This window comes from Rhipicephalus microplus, chromosome 1 (assembly GCF_043290135.1).
Source record: "Rhipicephalus microplus isolate Deutch F79 chromosome 1, USDA_Rmic, whole genome shotgun sequence".
In the NCBI taxonomy this organism is placed as follows: domain Eukaryota; kingdom Metazoa; phylum Arthropoda; class Arachnida; order Ixodida; family Ixodidae; genus Rhipicephalus; species Rhipicephalus microplus.
Genome location: NC_134700.1, coordinates 149,513,370 through 149,531,923, shown reverse-complemented (window position 1 = coordinate 149,531,923; position 18,554 = coordinate 149,513,370). Strand labels below are relative to the sequence as shown.

Here is an 18,554-nt window from a genome sequence, read left to right as displayed (position 1 = left end):
ATCGGCCTGTAATTCTTCAAGTCCTTGTCATCTCCTTTCTTATGTATTAAGATGATGTTAGCGTTCTTCCAAGACTCTGGTACTCTTCCCGTCAGGAGACACCTCATAAACAGGGTGGCTAGTTTTTCTAATACAATCTGTCCTCCATCTTTCAGCAGATCTGATGTTACCTGATCCTCACAGCAGCTTTGCCCCTTTGCATGCTCTCCAAAGCTTTTCTGACTTCTTCTATCATTACTGGTGGGGTGTAATCTGGGTTACTGCTAGTTCTTATAGTATTAAGGTCGTGGTTGTCTCGGCTACTGTACAGATCTCTGTAAAACTCCTCCGCTATTTTAACTATCCTATCCATATTGGTAGTTATTTTGCCTTCTTTGTCCCTTAGTGCATACATCCGACTTTTGCCTATCCCAAGTTTCCTCTTCAATGCTTTGACACTTCCTCCGTTTTTCAGAGCGTGTTCAATTCTCTCCATGTTATACCTTCTTACATCGCATACCTTACGTCGATTAATCAACTTCGAAAGCTCTGCCAGTTCTATTTTGTCTGTTGTACTTGACACTTTCATGATTTGACGCTTCTTAATTAGGTTCTTCGTTTCCTGGGAAAGCTTGCCAGTGCCCTGTCTAACTACTCTGCCTCCAACTTCCACTGCACACTCCGTAATGATACTCGTCAGATTATCATTCATTGTATCTACGCTAAGGTTGGTTTCCTCACTAAGAGCCGAGTACCTGTTCTGCAGCGACACTCTGAATTCCTGTACTTTCCCTCTCAGTGCTAGCTGATTGATTGGCTTCTTGCGTATCAGTTTCTGTCGTTCCTTCTTCAAGTCTAGGCGAATTCGAGACCGTACCATTCTATGGTCACTGCATCGTACCTTGCCAATCACTTCCACATCCTGCACAATTCCAGGGTGTGCACTCATTATAAAGTCTATTTCGTTCTTATTTTCGCCATTAGGGCTCCTCCATGTCCACTTGCGGTTTTCTCGTTTTCGGTAGAAGGTATTCAAAATCCGTAAATTATTGTGTTCTGCGAATTCTACTAGTAGCTCTCCTCTGGCGTTTCTTGTACCGATGCCATAATCTCCTACTGCCTGGTCTCCAGCCTGCTTCTTCCCTACCTTTGCATTAAAGTCGCCCATCACTATAGTATACTGTGTTTTTACCTTACTCATTGCCGATTCCACGTCTTCATAGAAGCTTTCAACTGAAGCGTCATCATGACTGGATGTAGGCGCGTAAGCCTGTACTACCTTCATCTTGTATCTTTTATTCAGTTTAATTACGATACCTACCACCCTTTCATTAATGCTATAGTATTCCTCTATGTTGCCAGCTATGTTTCTGTGAATTAGGAACCCCACTCCCAGTTCTCTTCTGTCTGCCAAGCCCCTGTAGCAAAGGACGTGCCCATTCTGTAGCACCGTATAGGCCTCATCTGTCCTCCTAACCTCACTGAGCCCTATTATATCCCATTTAACACCCTCTAGCTCCTCAAATAGTACAGCTAGACTTCCCTCACTAGATAAGGTTCTAGCGTTAAACGTTGCCAAGTTCAGGTTCCAATGGCGGCCTGTCCGGATCCAGAGATTCTTAGCACCCTCTGCTGCGTTGCAGATCTGACCGCCGCCGTGGTCAGTTGCTTCGCAGCTGCTGGGGACTGAGGGCCGTGAGTTATTTGACGTAAGCATGTGGGAGGTAGTGGCCAGAGACTGCACCAGGGTGGCCAATCCTCCTCTGGTGAGGGAGTGCGTTCTCGGCGGTGTTTGCCGGTGAGGCCGCACCCCAGGCCTCTTAATGCAGTTCCATCAACACGCGTATTTTTGGATTTTTTTTAATCCGGTTGGGAACTGCGCGGTACCGGGATTTGAACCACGGACCTCTTGCATGCGAGGCGGATTCTCTAACCACTACGCCATCGTATGTGGGGATTACCGCGCTCTCAATGCCCACACGTTACCAGACCGCTATCCACTTCCTCACATACAGGATTTCACGTCAAATTTGGCTGGGTGCACAATCTTCTCTAAGATTGACTTAGTGAAGGCTTACCATCAGATTCCTGTAGAACCCGCCGACATTCCGAAGACGGCCATCACCACCCAATTCGGTCTGTTTGAATATGGGAGGATGCCTTTTTGATTGTGCAACTCTGCACAGACCTTTCAGCACACTATCAACATTTCGAATTTGCCTACCTTGATGACCTCCTTGTAGCAAGCTGATTTGGCTCTGAGCATGAAGCCCACCTGCGCACCCTGTTTTACCGCCTGGATGATTACGGCCTTGTAATTAATGCCAATAAGTGCCTCTTCAGCGTCACTACAAGAGAGTTCCTAGGCCGCCTTGTCACTCCAAAGGGTATCCAACCACTCGCCAGCAAAGTGAAAGCTATTCAAGACTTTCTACCCCGACTTCACTAAAGAGACTCCGAAAATTTCTGGGCCTAATAAACTTCCATCGCCGCTTTCTTCCAAAGTGTGCCACATTCTTAAAGCCCTTGATCGACCTATTGGCTAAAAAGAAAGACCCGGCTGCGCCACTGGAGTGGACCGAAGACGCTGCATCTGCCTTCTACACTGCCAAGAAGGCTCTGACAGACGCCACCATGCTCATAGATCCCGTCCCTGATGCCCCAATTCGTCTCATCACCGATGCATCAAGCGTGGCAGTTGGCGCCGTTCTCGAGCAGTATGTATCCGGTTGGCAGCCCCTTGGTTTTTTCTCCCAAAAACTGAAGCCACCTGAGGCAAAATACTGTACATTTGCCCTAGAACTCCTCACGGCATGCACTAGCTCGCATCGATGCTTTGTCGAACCAGCCACCACTAGACATGGAAGAGCTTAGCAGCTGCCCAAAGCAACGATCCTGAGCTCCATAGACTTCGCTCTTCATCCACGTCTCTATCGTTCACTGAGTGCCCGCTTCTATTTTCTACCTCAATAATAACGTGCGAAATGTCTACTGGTGTCCCTCGGCCCTCGTGCCTTCAGCTTTTCATCGTGCAATTTTTTGATCAATCGCACAACATGAGTCATCCATGTATTCGTGCGACCCAAAAGCTAGTCACATCTCGTTTCCTTTGGCCAAGCATAAATGCTGATGTCCGATGCTGGGCGCGAACCTGCCTTGAGTGCCAGCGGGTTAAAGTTCACGGTCACACAGTCATGGCAACATCCCCCCTTTGGCCTCCAGGCGCAAGGTTTTCCCACGTCCATCTTGACATCGTTGGCCCTCTTCCATCATCGCAAGGAGCCTGTTACCTGCTGACATGTGTGGATCGCTTCACCAGGTGGCCGGAAGCGTTTCCAATTTCCGACATTACAGCACCAACAGTTGCCAAGGCTTTCACAAATGGCTGGGTGTCGCGCTTTGGATGCCCTTCTGTCGTCACCACTGATCGCGCTCGTCAATTCCAATCGGCTCTTTTCACCGCACTTGCCAATATCCTGGGCATTCGACACATCCACACAACTGCCTACCATCCTTTCGCCAATGGCATGGTTGAACGGCTTCATCGACAACTGAAAGCTGCCCTCACTGCTCACCAGCCAAGGAAACGTTGGCTCGAACACCTCCCCTTCGTACTTCTGGGCATCTGATCAGCATTGAAAGTGGATCTCGGCTGCTCATCAGCTGAACTAGCCTATGGCATTTCCCTGCGTCTTCCAGGAGAATTCTTCGAGCCATCGTCGCCACATTCCACTCACGATGCCTCCACGTACATTCGAGAGCTGGGCACAACGTTTCAGGACCTTGTTCCTGTGATTCCAGCCGACCGACAGCCCCAGTCTGTCTTCGTCAGCCAGGATCTGCATGACTGCAGTCACGTCTTCGTTCGGCATGACCAAATACGACCATCACTCACACCAGCCTATGATGGCCCATTCCGCGTTCTCCATCGTACACCTAAGACGTTCCCGCTGGACATCAATGGCTGTCAAGACGTCGTGGCTGCTGATAGACTGAAACCTGCGTATATCGCCGCTCTCGCGGCCGCGGGATTTCAATCTTTAATCTGGATGCCCACATCCAAGCATGCCCACTGGGCGACTCCTCTGGTGACTCCTATGGCTCTTGCTCTACGGGGGGGAGCCCTGTCGCGCCCCAGAATGCGGTGCTCGTCAAGGAGGAAGAAGTTGGCATGGGGCCGCGCAGCGGGTGCAGCGCGATAATAAAAAAAATCAGTTCGAAAACTGAACACTGTCAGGGCTGGATCTTCCTCGTGTTAGCTCCGACAAGCGCACGCTCATCAGCATACGTTCTACACTTGAACAAGATAAGTTCCACAGTTTCGATGCAGCCACAGCTTTTGCAGTACTGACTCGCAGACTGACCGAGGCGGTACTGAAGCTGTTTACATAGGCACTGTTAAGACGAAAGCGATGGTATAGCGTGTCCAGATGTCGAGGAATTCTGAACAAGACTCTTGTTCAGAGATAAAGGTCGATTGAGCCAAGCAAGGCATAATAATGTGTTAGAAGGTATAGCGTCTCTTATTTTCTTCAAAAGCGAATCTTTTAGCCATCTGAGACGCATCTGACTTGGTGAAGTAAGTTCATCTGTAATTATGGTGTCAAAGACCTTTGCGTGCTGCTTTATATGCTTTTTCGTTGGCCAGAACACTACAATGAGCTGGTACCCACTGATATATGATGTAGTTCCCTGCGGTAATGGCCAGGAGATTTAGCTGTGCTATGTCGAATTAAACAAGGCGAGAATTGTTTTCTTTAGGAGGTTGAACGATATCTGTAGTGCTCCCTTGGAGTCGGTGAAAATTGCGGATCGGTTTGGTGTTTGACACAAGATGCCATGAAGTTATGCTGCCATTGAGGACATCATCCGCTGCAGTCGATAAGAGAGCGTTTGTCTTGTAGAGGGGGATATAAAGTCCATAAGTGGAAGTCTCCTGAGTGGTTGATACGTCGGTGTAAATATGTGAGTGCTGAGCATAGTGCTTGGCTAAGCAGAGGAGAGTAGTCTACAGCAGCACAGTCAGCGACATTCATCTCTCTACCCCGTTGATGCCAGATCAACTTGTTTATTGTTGAAGGCAAAAGCGTCCTTGGAGAAAGTGTTGCAGGCATTAATTTCTGTGGCTGACTAATAGGGGCAAGTTGAAGCATTTACACAGCTTGGCCGAATGCAGAATTTCTGTGGGATAGATGAACTCAGTACAGGAAATGTTTTTTACCTTGTAATATACGTCAGAGATGAGTGAGCATGGTTTCTTGGGTAGAAATGGCATCTAGTGGGAGACATCCTGCTTCCACTACAGTTTTTTAAAAACCAGTGAAGCACAGGTAGGCGACAGCATAATGTTCCTTCAATATATGCTTTCTCAAGCAGTACTATAGAGCGGCATCTACATCCCCATCGTGCTCCAGCCATGAATTTGAAGAATTAAGTTGCTGCTACTATTCTAGTTTGAAGTTTCTTCCCCTGTGGAGACCAAGAAAAATTTCTGTCGATGATGATTCCCAAATATCTTTGAAACCATACATAGATCAGTGGCCATAATTGCTCATTTTATTTTCGTGAAAGCAATGGCTTTTTTTCTGGTGAAAGGCACAAACCTCCGGGTGCTGATAACAGGGAGAGGTTCTGTAAAGCTTTTTGAAGTCGCTGCTTGGTGATGTAACGTGAACTTGAAGCACTCCAGATACAGATGTCATCGGTGTAAATTGTGATGTGTACTCGACGCAGTGTCATTGTTATGTGTATCAGGGTAAGGTTGAAAAGGAGCGGGCTGAGCACGGCACCCTCGAGTCCACCATTTCTCTACTGTATATAGCTGGTGTGGGACCGTTTGGAGTGCTTATATATAGGTATTTTCAGCCATTTTAGATAGTTCTCAAGCTATTTGTATAGCTTCCCTCCTAGGCCAAGATCATCCATGGCTGCAAGAATGGCGTGGTGAAAGACCGAGTCGAAAACTGCCTTGATATCAAGGAATACGGCTGTCAGAATATGATCAGCAAAGAGGTCCTCTTCAAAAGAAGAGAAGTGCCACGACATTGTCGATAGCCGACCTGCCTTGGCGGAACCCATTCATTTCTAGGGGAAATTAGTTGTGGCTTTCTAGGAACCATGTCAGTCATTTGTGAATCATTCGTTCCATGAGCTTGCTAATGCTACTCAGTAGGGAGACGGGCCGGAAAGAGGTGTAGCTTGTTGGCTGCTTACCAGGTTTACTGCTTGCTGCTTACTGAGGACTCCAGGCGCCGGCTCGTAGAGCGTCTGCGGAGGCACTGTGACAATGGAAGTGACTGTTAACAGTACAGATGCCGATCCAGCAGAATTGGAAAGCTCGGACTGGGTGACGAAAGTGTCGAAATGTGGGGCGGAGCTCCAGGAGAGTCAACAACGAGAACGCGATGGCGCCACCAGGATGGCGTGTACCAGCGGTGGATGCGAAAAAGAAAGCAGGACGGTGCCGGCCCTCTACAATGGCGACAAGAATTGTGTAAGCAGGAGACTCTCATATAAAGCGGTTGGAAAAAAATCTCGCGGAGCGGTCAGTAGCGTCACACCTACCGCGTCTTCCGAACGCGGACCACAAGGTTATTATCAGGCCCAAAGAAGGATTGACGCTCACTGAACTCTCGGCACCCGTGATTGGCGGAGCAGTCAGGATGGCAGCAGGCCTTCCATGGCAGAAAGGTTGCGAGGAGGACAAGATTGTTGTCAACGTCAGGCTAGGAACATTGATATATAGCACGCCCAGGGAGGATGATGCCAAAAAATGTTGGACCTGAAAGTCATAAAGCTCGACGGCAAGGAGTATGAGGTGAAGACATTTATGACTGCACCCGAAAGCTGTGGCAAAGGAGTGGTACGTAGAGTTGATATCAGACTCTCTGAGAGGGAATTGCAACTGGCTTTCTCACACGAAGAGAATCATCCTATTCTTGGTGTGCGAAGGATGGGCAACTTCACCTCGATAATCATTACTTTTGTTGACCACTACGGGCCAAATTGGATTATCTGTTTTGGGACACCGATGAAATGTTTCCTCTACAAGAAGAGATATGAAGTGTGTTACAGGTGCGGTGAGACCTCCCCATCCGGGGTCCATGAATGTACACCAAGGTGCCAACTGTGTGGCAAGGAGCATATAACCGGAGAAGGTGCAAAGAACTTCTCCGGACACCTTATAAAGTGAAGAAGCGACAGTGGGAAATGAAGCTTGAAGAAGCGCGCGAGCAAAAGGAATGACGCAAGGCCGCGGAGGACACGCAGCGGCATAGCAGGACAGACAGGGTTCAAGATTGTTTTAGGTGTGAATCCAAGCATCGCAGTGGATGGGGAGGGCGCTCGGAATCCTTCCTTTGATTGCCACTGCTAGAGATGCAGGGAGTTTCTCCCAAGGCACCCCATGATAGTGGTGATTGCGCTTCAGAGAAGTCAAAATCCATTGGACCACAGGTGGGTTGGGTAACTAAGGTCTCCCAGGATGCTAATATAGAGATGATCAACACTCTTAAAGAGCGAAACAGGATATTACAGGAGCAAAATGTGGAATTATGCAAACAGCTTGATGAGATTAAGACGCAACTAAACAGAAAACCCAAGCAGGCCCTGGAAACATCTCGGGTAGCAAAACAACCACCTTTATAGAAGAAGAGGGCTAAGAAACTGACGTTGAATAAAATCACAGAGCGAGAATTGAAGCGCTTGAGGTGGAAACTAAGTCATCACAAGGTATGATTCAAGCTGTACAGGAACAAATGAAACAAGTAGGCAGCACTATTGAGCAAATTAAGGCTGAATTTGCTAGCAGGGACCGACAGATAGAATGACTATGCCAAGCGCTCAAGCTCAAACATGATGGCTCTGCGCCCCTGCAATAATACGATTTGGCAGTGAAACTGTAGGGGTTTCTCGCGCAAACGTGCGGTTTTACAATCTTTTCTTACCAACGCCGATCGACCAGAGGTTATTGCAATCCAGGAGTGTGCGAAAAATGCTAAATTAGCTGGTTACAAACCTTTTGCCGGGTCGGTTAATGATACCCAAGTTATGACCTTTGTAAAGAGAAACATTACGACATCGCAGCACGAGACTGGGAATTCGCAGATTGATCATGTTTTAGTCGAACTCATGCCTCGCAAGCGCAAAAACAGAGTCTTTTTATCCTGAATGTGTATAGTTCTCCAAAGCAGCGCAAAATCAACTTTGGTAATCTTTTCACAAAAACAAAGGTTATTTCAGAAAACCGTCCACTTTTGATTTTGGGCTACTTTAATGCGCATCATATAGCATGGGGTTATAAATTCACCCAGCTTAAGGGGAGAAATTCGTGAAATGAAATTCAACAACATGAGCTGATCGTTATTAGGGACCCAATGCAGCCAACTAGGAAAAGAAATAGTGTATCTCAAGACACGACGCCAGACATTACCCTGGTAAGCAGTGCCACCTCCGCCACGTGGTACAATACCAGGGAAGACCTAGGTAGTGATCATAAAACTTTAGAGATTATAGTTGACAATGGCTAGCCGGTGCTCAATAAGAGAAAAGTTAAAACTGCAGATTGGGTGTCCTTTAGAAATATCGGGTCGGAACAGGACCTAATATATATTAACGATGGGAGTAAAGGGGTGATCCAGTCGGTTCAGGACGCTACCGAAGAGATTGATGCTGACGACGAGGAAGTTGTTGATTGACATCTCGTAAGCATGTGGAAGAAAAAGAAAGAAAGCGAAAAATCTGTTGGAGAAAAGGAGACAAGAATCTTTGAAAAGAGGTTGCCGCACTGAACAAAGAGATTGAAGATTATGCATTTGAACTCAACAAGCAAAAGTGGGGTAGTATCTGTAATCAGATGGATAGAGATATTGGATCCAGTCGGTTCAGGACGCTACCGAAGAGATTGATGCTGACGACGAGGAAGTTGTTGATTGACATCTCGTAAGCATGTGGAAGAAAAAGAAAGAGAGCGAAAAATCTGTTGGAGAAAAGGAGACAAGAATCTTTGAAAAGAGGTTGCCGCACTGAACAAAGAGATTGAAGATTATGCATTTGAACTCAACAAGCAAAAGTGGGGTAGTATCTGTAATCAGATGGATAGAGATATTGGTAGTGCTAGAACATGGAAGCTACTGCAACATCTATTAGACCCAGAGAAAACCAAGTCAGAAGCCCGGCAGCAATTTCAAAAGCTTGTGTATAAATATCAAGGTCAGATGGCGGAATTATTAACAGAGGTTAGGGATCGCTACCTCAGCTGCGCTTAATCTCAAAAGCTCCCTGACTGCGCGGGTTCAGAAAACACGGACCTAGACAGCCCCATCACGATTGGAGAAGTCAGGGCTGAAATGAACCGACTTAAGACAAAAACAGCTACCGGTCCAGACAAAATCAACAAAAGAATGCTCAGGAATCTTGATGACGGCTCCGTTCGTCACCTTGCAGCTTATATGCAAGAATGCTGAGACAAGGAAGAGATACCGCAAGTTTGGAAAACGGCCAATGTGGTCTTCAATCCTGAGCCAGAGAACAAACTGAGTCTTGAACATCTCAGACCCATTTCCATCACATCTTGTGTAAAAAAATTGATAGAGCACGTCATCCAAACAAGACTGACTAGGTTCATGAAGGATGAAACCTGTACCCTGATACTATGATATGTTTCAGATCCCACCTATTTCTCTCAAATCGATTTTCCCTCAAATCCCACAGCCACCATCAGCATGGGAAGGCAGTCGCTCAAAAACATTAAATTAGATAACAAAGAGACGCCACAAAGGTCTGTACTCTCTCCGACTCTTTTATATAGCGATGATTGGACTTCTTGAGAAGTTGGAAGGAATCGAAAACCTAGATCACACAACATACGCAGACGATGTGACGCTGTTGATAAATAGAGGTAGTGACGGACATATTGAAAGCACACTTCAGATGGCTATAGATACCATCGAACAATATCTCGAACCACTAAGGTTGAAATGCTCGGCAGAAAAATCAGAGGCTCTTTTTCTACCATCGCAAAAAAAGGAAAACAAACAATCCCCTCTGACGGAGTTGTGACATTGCTTTACAAGTGAATGGCAATGCTATTCCAACCGCAGACAGTATTAGAATTCTAAGGATGTGCATACAAGCGAATGGAAAAAACACTGAAACTATCCGGAGACTTGAAGCTAATGCGAACCATACGTGCCGCCTACTTAAGCGCATTTCTAACAATAATGCGGCGATGAAGGAAGAGAATCTTTTAAGGTTGGTTCAGGCTATCGTGATAAGCCATGTACTATACATTGCCCCTTATCTTAAATTGGGTAGAGCAGAGAAACATAAAATTGAAGCCATTATAAGAAAAGGCATCAAAACTGCGCTAGGGTTACCCCCGAACACCTGTACGGTTAAACTTCTTTGGCTGGACGTCTCCAACACTTTATACGAGCTAATAGAAGCCGCCACGATGTCACAGAACCAAAGGCTTTTGACAAGTAGAACCGGAAGAACAATCATGGAGCACTTAGGATTCGAGCCCACAGAGTGTTCCAGACAGACATCTAGCATATCTAAATCAACTAGGGCGAGGCTAAAAATTACACCGCTGCCAAAAAACATGCACCTCGAGTTCCACGAAGGCAGACGCCAAGCTAGAGCTGTAGCCCTCAAAGGGGGTATTAAATAATGGGTGTGTTTAAACTACTACCACATGATTTCGCCATGTAATAATTTTGGTTACATTGTCCAAGATTAATGAAAAAGTGATGGCTGCAATGTATGGGAAAGCCAGTTACAATCTGGTGCTGCTTGGGGAAAAATTAAGAGGTAAATGAATAAAAACATGATGGTGGGTGCCTGCCCATAGTCGTCACCACCTGTTGTACCTATAGACCGCGAGAGGTATGCCCGTAAGGTGAACTATATAAGCTGCATTGCTGATATCACTGTAAAAGGGAAAAAATCTGTAATAAAAATTGTGTGGCAATGCAACAGCGAAGACATATTAGATAATCCGTATTCTGCTTCCAGTGATGATGCGCTAACTTGGTAATGGTTGGAGGAATAGACGAATATAGCCGAAGGGCATGGACTGCTTCTGAGGCAGAATCAGTCCATGCAGCGAGATGGCACCTGTGGAAGCTTTAGATGGCGGGTGCGTCCTAGAGCTTAGGTCTTATGAGTGATTAAAAGGCTAGTAGTTTTTCGTGCCTAGGGGCATCATGAAAGTTGTGTCTGAAGAGTCCTTGTGTTTCACAAGCGGACGCTACGATGTTAGTAATACGAGTGTGCCACGGCAGGTCACCGCATAATGCCGCTCCCAAATATCTATCACTCCTCTCTGGAGTGCACTCCAGGTAGCCATACATCTATGGGCGCACTGCGCTTGCACAGGTGGTGCCACGAACACCGCCGCGTCCGTGGCGCTTCCTGTGCAAGCGCAGCGTTCCTGGCGCTGCCTGTGCAAGCGCATTGTGCCCATAGATGTATGACGAAACGTCAACGTGCTTGCATCTACGATAAGCGGGGCTATAGCTGTTAAACACCAGTAGACATTGCTTAAGCTCTCATATCATTGTAATGTTAACATTAAACTACCTCTGCAAGGGAACATTTTACTTGGTTCCTATGACAGAGATATCAACCGTGTATTTCTTGTTTCACTTTTGCAACTTTGCGGCACACCTTTCAAGAAATATAATAAAGGATAGTGTAAACGGTGCGGTATTACCGGCATTGATAAAATACTGCCACGTAATTATTCCAACCTCCTCGCAGACATCGTCTTCAGCAAATCATCGGATGCTCAAGACAGCCTCGGCCTAATTATTCTGGACGAAGCAACGAAACCTGAAGATATTTGCGAGAAAATGGCGAACCAAGTGAGTGCTTCATGCGTATATAGTGTCTGTATGTCCCATCTATACGGTGTGTACAACGAAATCCAACGAGCTCGCCAAAATCCTTGTTCGAACGCTGCAGCGTTGTCATTGTGTATTCGCAACTTTCACCGCCAATAGATGGCACTGGTGCAAGCCCAACATAGCTGTCATTTGGGGGATCGTGCAGCCGGCGCGCGGGCAGCCGCTACCGGTGTGCCCGTCACTTCGACCTGTGCAGTATTTTCGGCTGCAGCCATCGTGTTGTCAAGGCTTTGCTGAGAAGGTTATTGACTCTAGCATGTATTATATCCCACACAGCGTGTTGTGAAACGCGTGTGCAGCGTATATTGACGGAAAAGAAGTTTCGAACCCTGGACACATCGTCTGCTCTGGTTTACAGCTTTGTGAACGCTGCTCGTGCCACGGCCGGGGAAGATGAGCGGTCGTGCTCGTGCAAAGCAGGCAACCTCGCCCTTGACTGCACGGCGTCGGCACAGCAGCATCTAAAATATTTTGTGATACTTCCAGCTCAGCAAGCAAACAATTAAATCATTGCTACTATGACACGCAGTAACTGTCTGGCTTCACAATAACCGTAGCAGAAATTGGCAGCGACAAAATATAAAGCACCAGCGAGCCGCCTAAGTGAGGCCGAGTGAACGATGGCAAGTGCTGGCTGCATGGGCAGCCCTCAAACGAAAGTTACGGCGGATGCCGCATGGCGACGCCACCATCTGTGAAAGTTGCGAATAGGGCGAGTTACGTAATGCTTCTAAGAAAGCTCACATTATAATTGTGCGTTAAATTCACCGTTTTGTTTTGTATTCTAGAAGACTTCCCCTTTCGAAAAAATACTAGGCTATAATTTCTCTACTATTGTCGCAGTGGACAGCCGTCCTCACGCAGCCACCGGAAAGTGAACCTTGGCTTGCCTCAGCTGGTGTCAAATACCTGTGTCTACTGGCGGGAACGGAAGAAAGCCACCTGGTGAGTGTTGCGTTGTTTCAATGGCTTATCACCTTTTGTAGTAAATTGGAGAGAAAAAAAATTGCAGATACCACGTACAGTGAGAATCAATTATATGCGAAGCATGAATGAGGGAGGTTTATATGTCAGTTTAAAATCAGAACAACGTTACGAGGCGGAAGTAAACTATACCGGACATAACTTCCTTGTCATACTTATTTTGTTTGGACGTGTCATTTACCTTTATTATCTATTCACGCCACTTAATACCTAATTTAGTATATGTGCAGCTAGCGAAGCGGCCGCGTGCATGCTATGAGCGTAGCATTTAGTCATGTTTAACATGACACGCATATCATGAGTATTATGTTCGGACATGTCATTTAACTTTGGCGTCTATTGACGTCATGCAATACCAATTTGGTATGTGTGAAGCTAAAGAAACGACCACGAGCGCATCATGAGCGTAGCGTGTGGTCGTGTTGTTAAATGACACGCATCTCATGATTATCATGTTTGCACCAGTCCATACCTTCGTCGTCCATTTACGTCCCGTAATACCAAGCGTGGAATATGTGAACCTAGCGAAACGGCGGGGAGGGCATCATGAAGGGCACAATATACTTCGAAGTAACGTTGACGAGCGCACGCAGGGCGCAGCGACGCTACGCTAGCAAAACGTGAACACTCTATAGTCTGACGCCAGACGTGACCAGCGTCTGTCGGCACAACCCAGCAGCAGCCGGTGCGAAATGCGACATGCTGCATTTCACACCAACGACGTTACCCAGAATGCAACACGTCTACCTAGCTTTGTGTTGAAGGACGCCGGGCGTGCTCTAACGCGCATGCGTCAAAGCAACGTGGTGCTGATTGATGTGTAGGGTTTAACGTCCCAAAACCACTATATGATTATGAGAGACGCCGTAGTGGAGGGATCCGGAAATTATGACCACCTGGGGTTCTTTAACGTGCACCCAAATCTGAGCACACGGGCCTACAACATTTCCGCCTCCATCGGAAATGCAGCCGCCGCAGCCGAGTTTCGAATTCGCGCCCTGCGGGTCAGCAGCCGAGTACCTTAGCCACTAGACCACCGCGGCGGGGCGCAACGTGGTGCGGCGCGTTCCTGCGAGTATCGGCGCCTGGCGTGGCATCGCCGGCATGACGCGATGAAACAAACGCTGGAGCACATGCGCACCGGGTCACGTCTAAGTGTATTTGCGCCTTGAGTGTGGCATGTAGTCATGCTCTTACATGACATGCATCTGTTTGCACCATTCACATACCTTCGTAATCCATTCACGTGACGTAATACGAAATTTTGCATATATGAATCTAGCGAAACGGCCCCGAGCGCATCATGAGTGCGGCATGTAGTCATGTTGAATGACGCACATGTCATTATTATCATGTTTGAACATGTTATTTACATATGTCGTCCGTTCGCGTCACGTAATACTGAATTTAGTAAATGTGAAGCTAGCGAGACAACCGCGAGCGCATCATGAGCGTAGCATGTAGTGATGCAGTTACATGACACGCATAACATGGTTATCATGCTTGCACCAGTCACATCCCTTTGTCGTCCATTCACGTCCCTTAATACCAAATTTGGTGTATGTGAGGCTAGCGAAACGGCTGCGAGGGCACCATGAGTGTGGATTGTAGTCATAAAGTCACATGACACGCATCTCATGATTATAATGTTTGCACTTGTCACATACCTTCTTCATCCATTCGCATTACGTAACGCCGAATTTGGTATATGTGAAGCTAGCGAGATGGCTGCGAGTGCATCATGAGCGTGGCGTGTAGTCATGACTCATCCCTTACATGACATGCGTGTCATGATTTCCCCGTTAGGGTCTGTCGCTAGTGTTCTCTATGCAATAGTGTCATACCGTACCAGTTTTGCAACCTGTCATGTGAACGAGACCACCGCAAGAGCAGCACGACCGTAAAATGTAAATCATGACATTCATGACATACATATCACGATTTTCATGTTATGACTAGTCAAATATGCCCGTCATACAGTCATTTTATGCCATACCAAGTTTGGTACCGATACCATTATTCAAACGACCAAGAGAGCTAAAAGTCATAAGCGGCTAGATAGATAGATAGATAGATAGATAGATAGATAGATAGATAGATAGATAGATAGATAAATAGATAGATAGATAGATAGATAGATAGATAGATAGATAGATAGATAGATAGATAGATAGATAGATAGATAGATAGATAGATAGATAGATAGGTAGATGAACTTTTAAATATTGCACAGCAGGTGTTAGCATGGTTAATTGGCTGCTTTGGTGCTCGATGTGTCTGGTGATGGCTGACGTGTGCAAAGATCATGTACGCTGACAAGCAACACGTACAGAGACGCACATCCACAAAACAGTTATTCAAAAAAGTTTCGCTAAGAAGTGTAGTCCCCAGACACACTATCAGTGTTTCTATCACTATCACTATCAGTGGTAGCATCTTTGCAGCCACAGGTCTTGGCCACGTTTCGGGTTCGCTGGCGTATATGATGATCGCTCTGGTGGTCGACATTGCCTGTGGCGTTGTGGCTGCTTTTATCGGCCACGCTGGCATCTGGCATGAGGAACTGCCGATGTTGACTCAAGAGGGCGCATCAGTAGTCGCACGCGTCTCCTTAGCTTTGAAGAAGTGCAGCCACTTAGCGTCGATGGAGAACCACGACGCGAGCAAGTCGTAATGTACGACGCTGCTGAAACAGGGGCGTGTAACCAGCGTGTGTTACACACATGTAAAAACGCATGTAAGGGGACCAATAGTTGAGGTCTTGTCACAAAGAGGGCAGTAGAATGCACGAACATGTTTTCCATGTGTTTAGTCGCGTTGGTTGACTTAGATTCCCCAATCTCAACTAACACACGGTGGCCATTCACACATCCGGGCGGTGACGGCTGTCGAGTCAGCAGTAGCTGTCCCGGTGGGCCTGAGAGCACATTGGTGGCTGTGGTGAACTTGTTAAGTTCCTTGACTTCGAGCGCTTCAGGCTCTGGAGTAACTGTAATATACATGGCCTCAAGCACTGGTGAAAAAAGAGACCACATCACCAACAGCTAGGGCTTCTGGGTGGTATTTTTGTCTGCTGGGGCGGGAGTCACGGACTCCGAAAGGTGTGGCATGTAGTCCGGCTCGGGGCTGGTTTCGGTGTCAAGCACATCTCCTTCCATGCCCGGGAATCTGTCTGAAGCTCTCTGAAAGTGGACTACTTGGGGTCGGGTAAATCTACATCGTCAGGACAATGTCTTTGCCGAGCTGGGATGCAGAGAGGTGCACTGTCGAGTTGAGTTGAAGAGCTGTCATGCGCGATAAAGCCTGGATCATAGCCAATACGTCCGAAGGCTGCAATGACCTTGGTGCTCCAGTCTGCCCAGGACTGCTCCCTCATGCCTCTGTAGTGCCATCATCACCATCATCATTTCTCAATCAGCGCGCCGCGCCTCTCGCGCAGCTGATGCTAGCTCGAGCTGCGCGAAGATTAGAACAAGCTAGCGCACTTGGAGTGTCGGACGTGGACAGCGACCGCGGCCCCGTTTGAGGCGTGGAATAAAGTGGCGAGAGAAAACGACACGACCACGTTGGCCGCCGTCTCGTCTTCCTCTCTCACTACATTGGTGACCCGGAGAACACGCCCTTCGCCGAGCGGCCCGCTGCCATGTTCCTGCAACTCTGCCCGCCAGTGCCGCCGTTCCAATCGACCTACCCCAAGGTATGGTTCATGCAGCTCGATGCCGTTCTTGCGTTGAATGGCGTCACGGACCAGCCGCTGATGCACGCCATTCTTCATGACGCCCTTCCGGTAGAGTTGCGTCATCTTTCTGCCACTTAAACCTCCAGCCAGCAGCCTTACGATGACCTCTGCTCTGCGGTGCTTGCCAGCTTTGGCCTCACCTACCACCCGCTGCCGGGAACCCGCGACTTTCAGGTTTTCCCTGCTTCGCAGCGTGCTGGACCCTCCAGCCCGAAGCTCTCACCTGACCGCAACCAAACTTCCCCGACAACGTCTCCCTCCACCTTTGGTCCGGCCCACTAGCGCAGTGATCCTCGCACCCGGTCACAGATCCGACGACGTTCTTGAAGTCGTTTCTGCTGCCGGCAACCTGTCCACTACGAAGTGCGTTTTTTCGAAGTCCTCGCCTGATGGTCCTTCTGGCACGCTTGCTACCAGCACGTTTTCCATGAAAGTGACGGCACGTGACACCGTGGCTCCACCAGACTCCATGACGAACACCTTGCCGCCCGCCTCGGAGCCTGGTACAGGTGACCTTTCGCCCGTTATTGACTTCCAGACATCGAAGCTTTCACCTTCAACAACGTCCGAACAACGAGACATAACCTCTCGTCTGGCCACTAGCGAAGCGTGTCCTGCGCCCGACTGTCCATCCACCAAGGTTCTCGACATTTGGCCTGAACGCGACCAGTCAGCCACGAGGTTTGTGTTTTCATCGTCCTCGGCCGACGACGCTGCAGGCATGCTTACCACCGGCTCGTCTCGGCCGACCTCCATGGCTCACAACACAGCTGACACGTCAGGTTTTATGACGGCAACATCACCGAACGCCCTGGTGGCTACCACGACAATTGGCATTGTCACGCCCGCTATTCACCTCCCGGTTGCGGAACCTTCACCCTCCCAGATGTCCGAAGGCGACTGTCGACCAGCCTCAATGCTCTGCATGTCCTGCCAGCAACGACCGCCATCGTCCTCGCAGTTTCCCGCTGCTGAAGTTAAAGCCACCAGCCATCAACCACGGCCAAGCTTCCAAGACGCTGCGACTATGACTGACGCGCTTGAGGATGACGTGCCCGGTTCGCTTCAGACAGGGCTCACCAGGCATACCACGCCTGTGGTGGAGCAATCTAGGGGGTGTTGGCTAGAGGCAGCCAAAACCTGCACTGCCGACCCTCTGCCGACGTTAGCAGCATGACCTCGCGACACACGGTCCACTCTCGGCCTGTCCGACCAGGTCAACGTGAGACCCGCTTGTCGGCAACCACAGCGACCCGGCACTTTCTTTTTCGTCCCTTGCGCTTCTCCTAGAGTCGCCCACCGGAGACACACTGCTTACCGATGGCCCATAAACACTTACAACCTGGACTTGCCAAATGAACACTTTATGGATTGTCGTTAATGTATATACCATTAGTCGCTCTCTTTCTTTTTTCATATGCCTTCAAATCGCACAAAGCACTAGGGGGGGAGCCCTGTAGTGCCAACATCACCATCATCATTTCTCAATCACCGCGCCGCGCCTCTCGCGCAGCTGATGCTAGCTCGAGCTGCGCGAGGAAGCTAGCGCACTTCGTGTGTCGGACGTGGACAGCGACCGCGGCTCCGTTTGAGGCGTGGAATAAAGTGGCGAGAGAAAACGACACGACCACGTTGACCACCGTCTCGTCTTCCTCTCTCTCGCTACACCTCCATACCTGTGCCATGCTGCAGCACCATCTCGAAAGTGGTCAATGGCATATCACCATTTCTGTTGGTCTGTGAAGTTTTCTTGAGCTCCAAGGGCGTTGACGGTCGCCACCCAGCCGGCTGCGTTATGGAACCTGTGGAATTCGGGCATTTCGCAGGCGGCTTGCGGTGATAGGATCGCAGGCGAAAGGGCAGAGAGTGAAAACGCGAAGCTGCCAAGCTGGTCCTCGAGCTGCATGAGGACATCACGGCGTTCTCTGCAGACCTGCACGCCA

The 18,554-nt window shown here is 48.4% G+C and overlaps 1 protein-coding gene across 1 annotated transcript in view; it reads left to right on the top strand.

Moving 5' to 3' along the window:
• Window positions 1-18,554, top strand: part of LOC142768852 (uncharacterized) — a 104,385-nt gene that overhangs the window by 20,560 nt on the left and 65,271 nt on the right. The window contains exons 6-7 of the mRNA XM_075871251.1: window positions 11,743-11,846; window positions 12,732-12,833. Coding sequence (XP_075727366.1) covers window positions 11,743-11,846; window positions 12,732-12,833 — 206 coding nt within the window. The remainder of the gene's footprint in view (window positions 1-11,742; window positions 11,847-12,731; window positions 12,834-18,554) is intronic.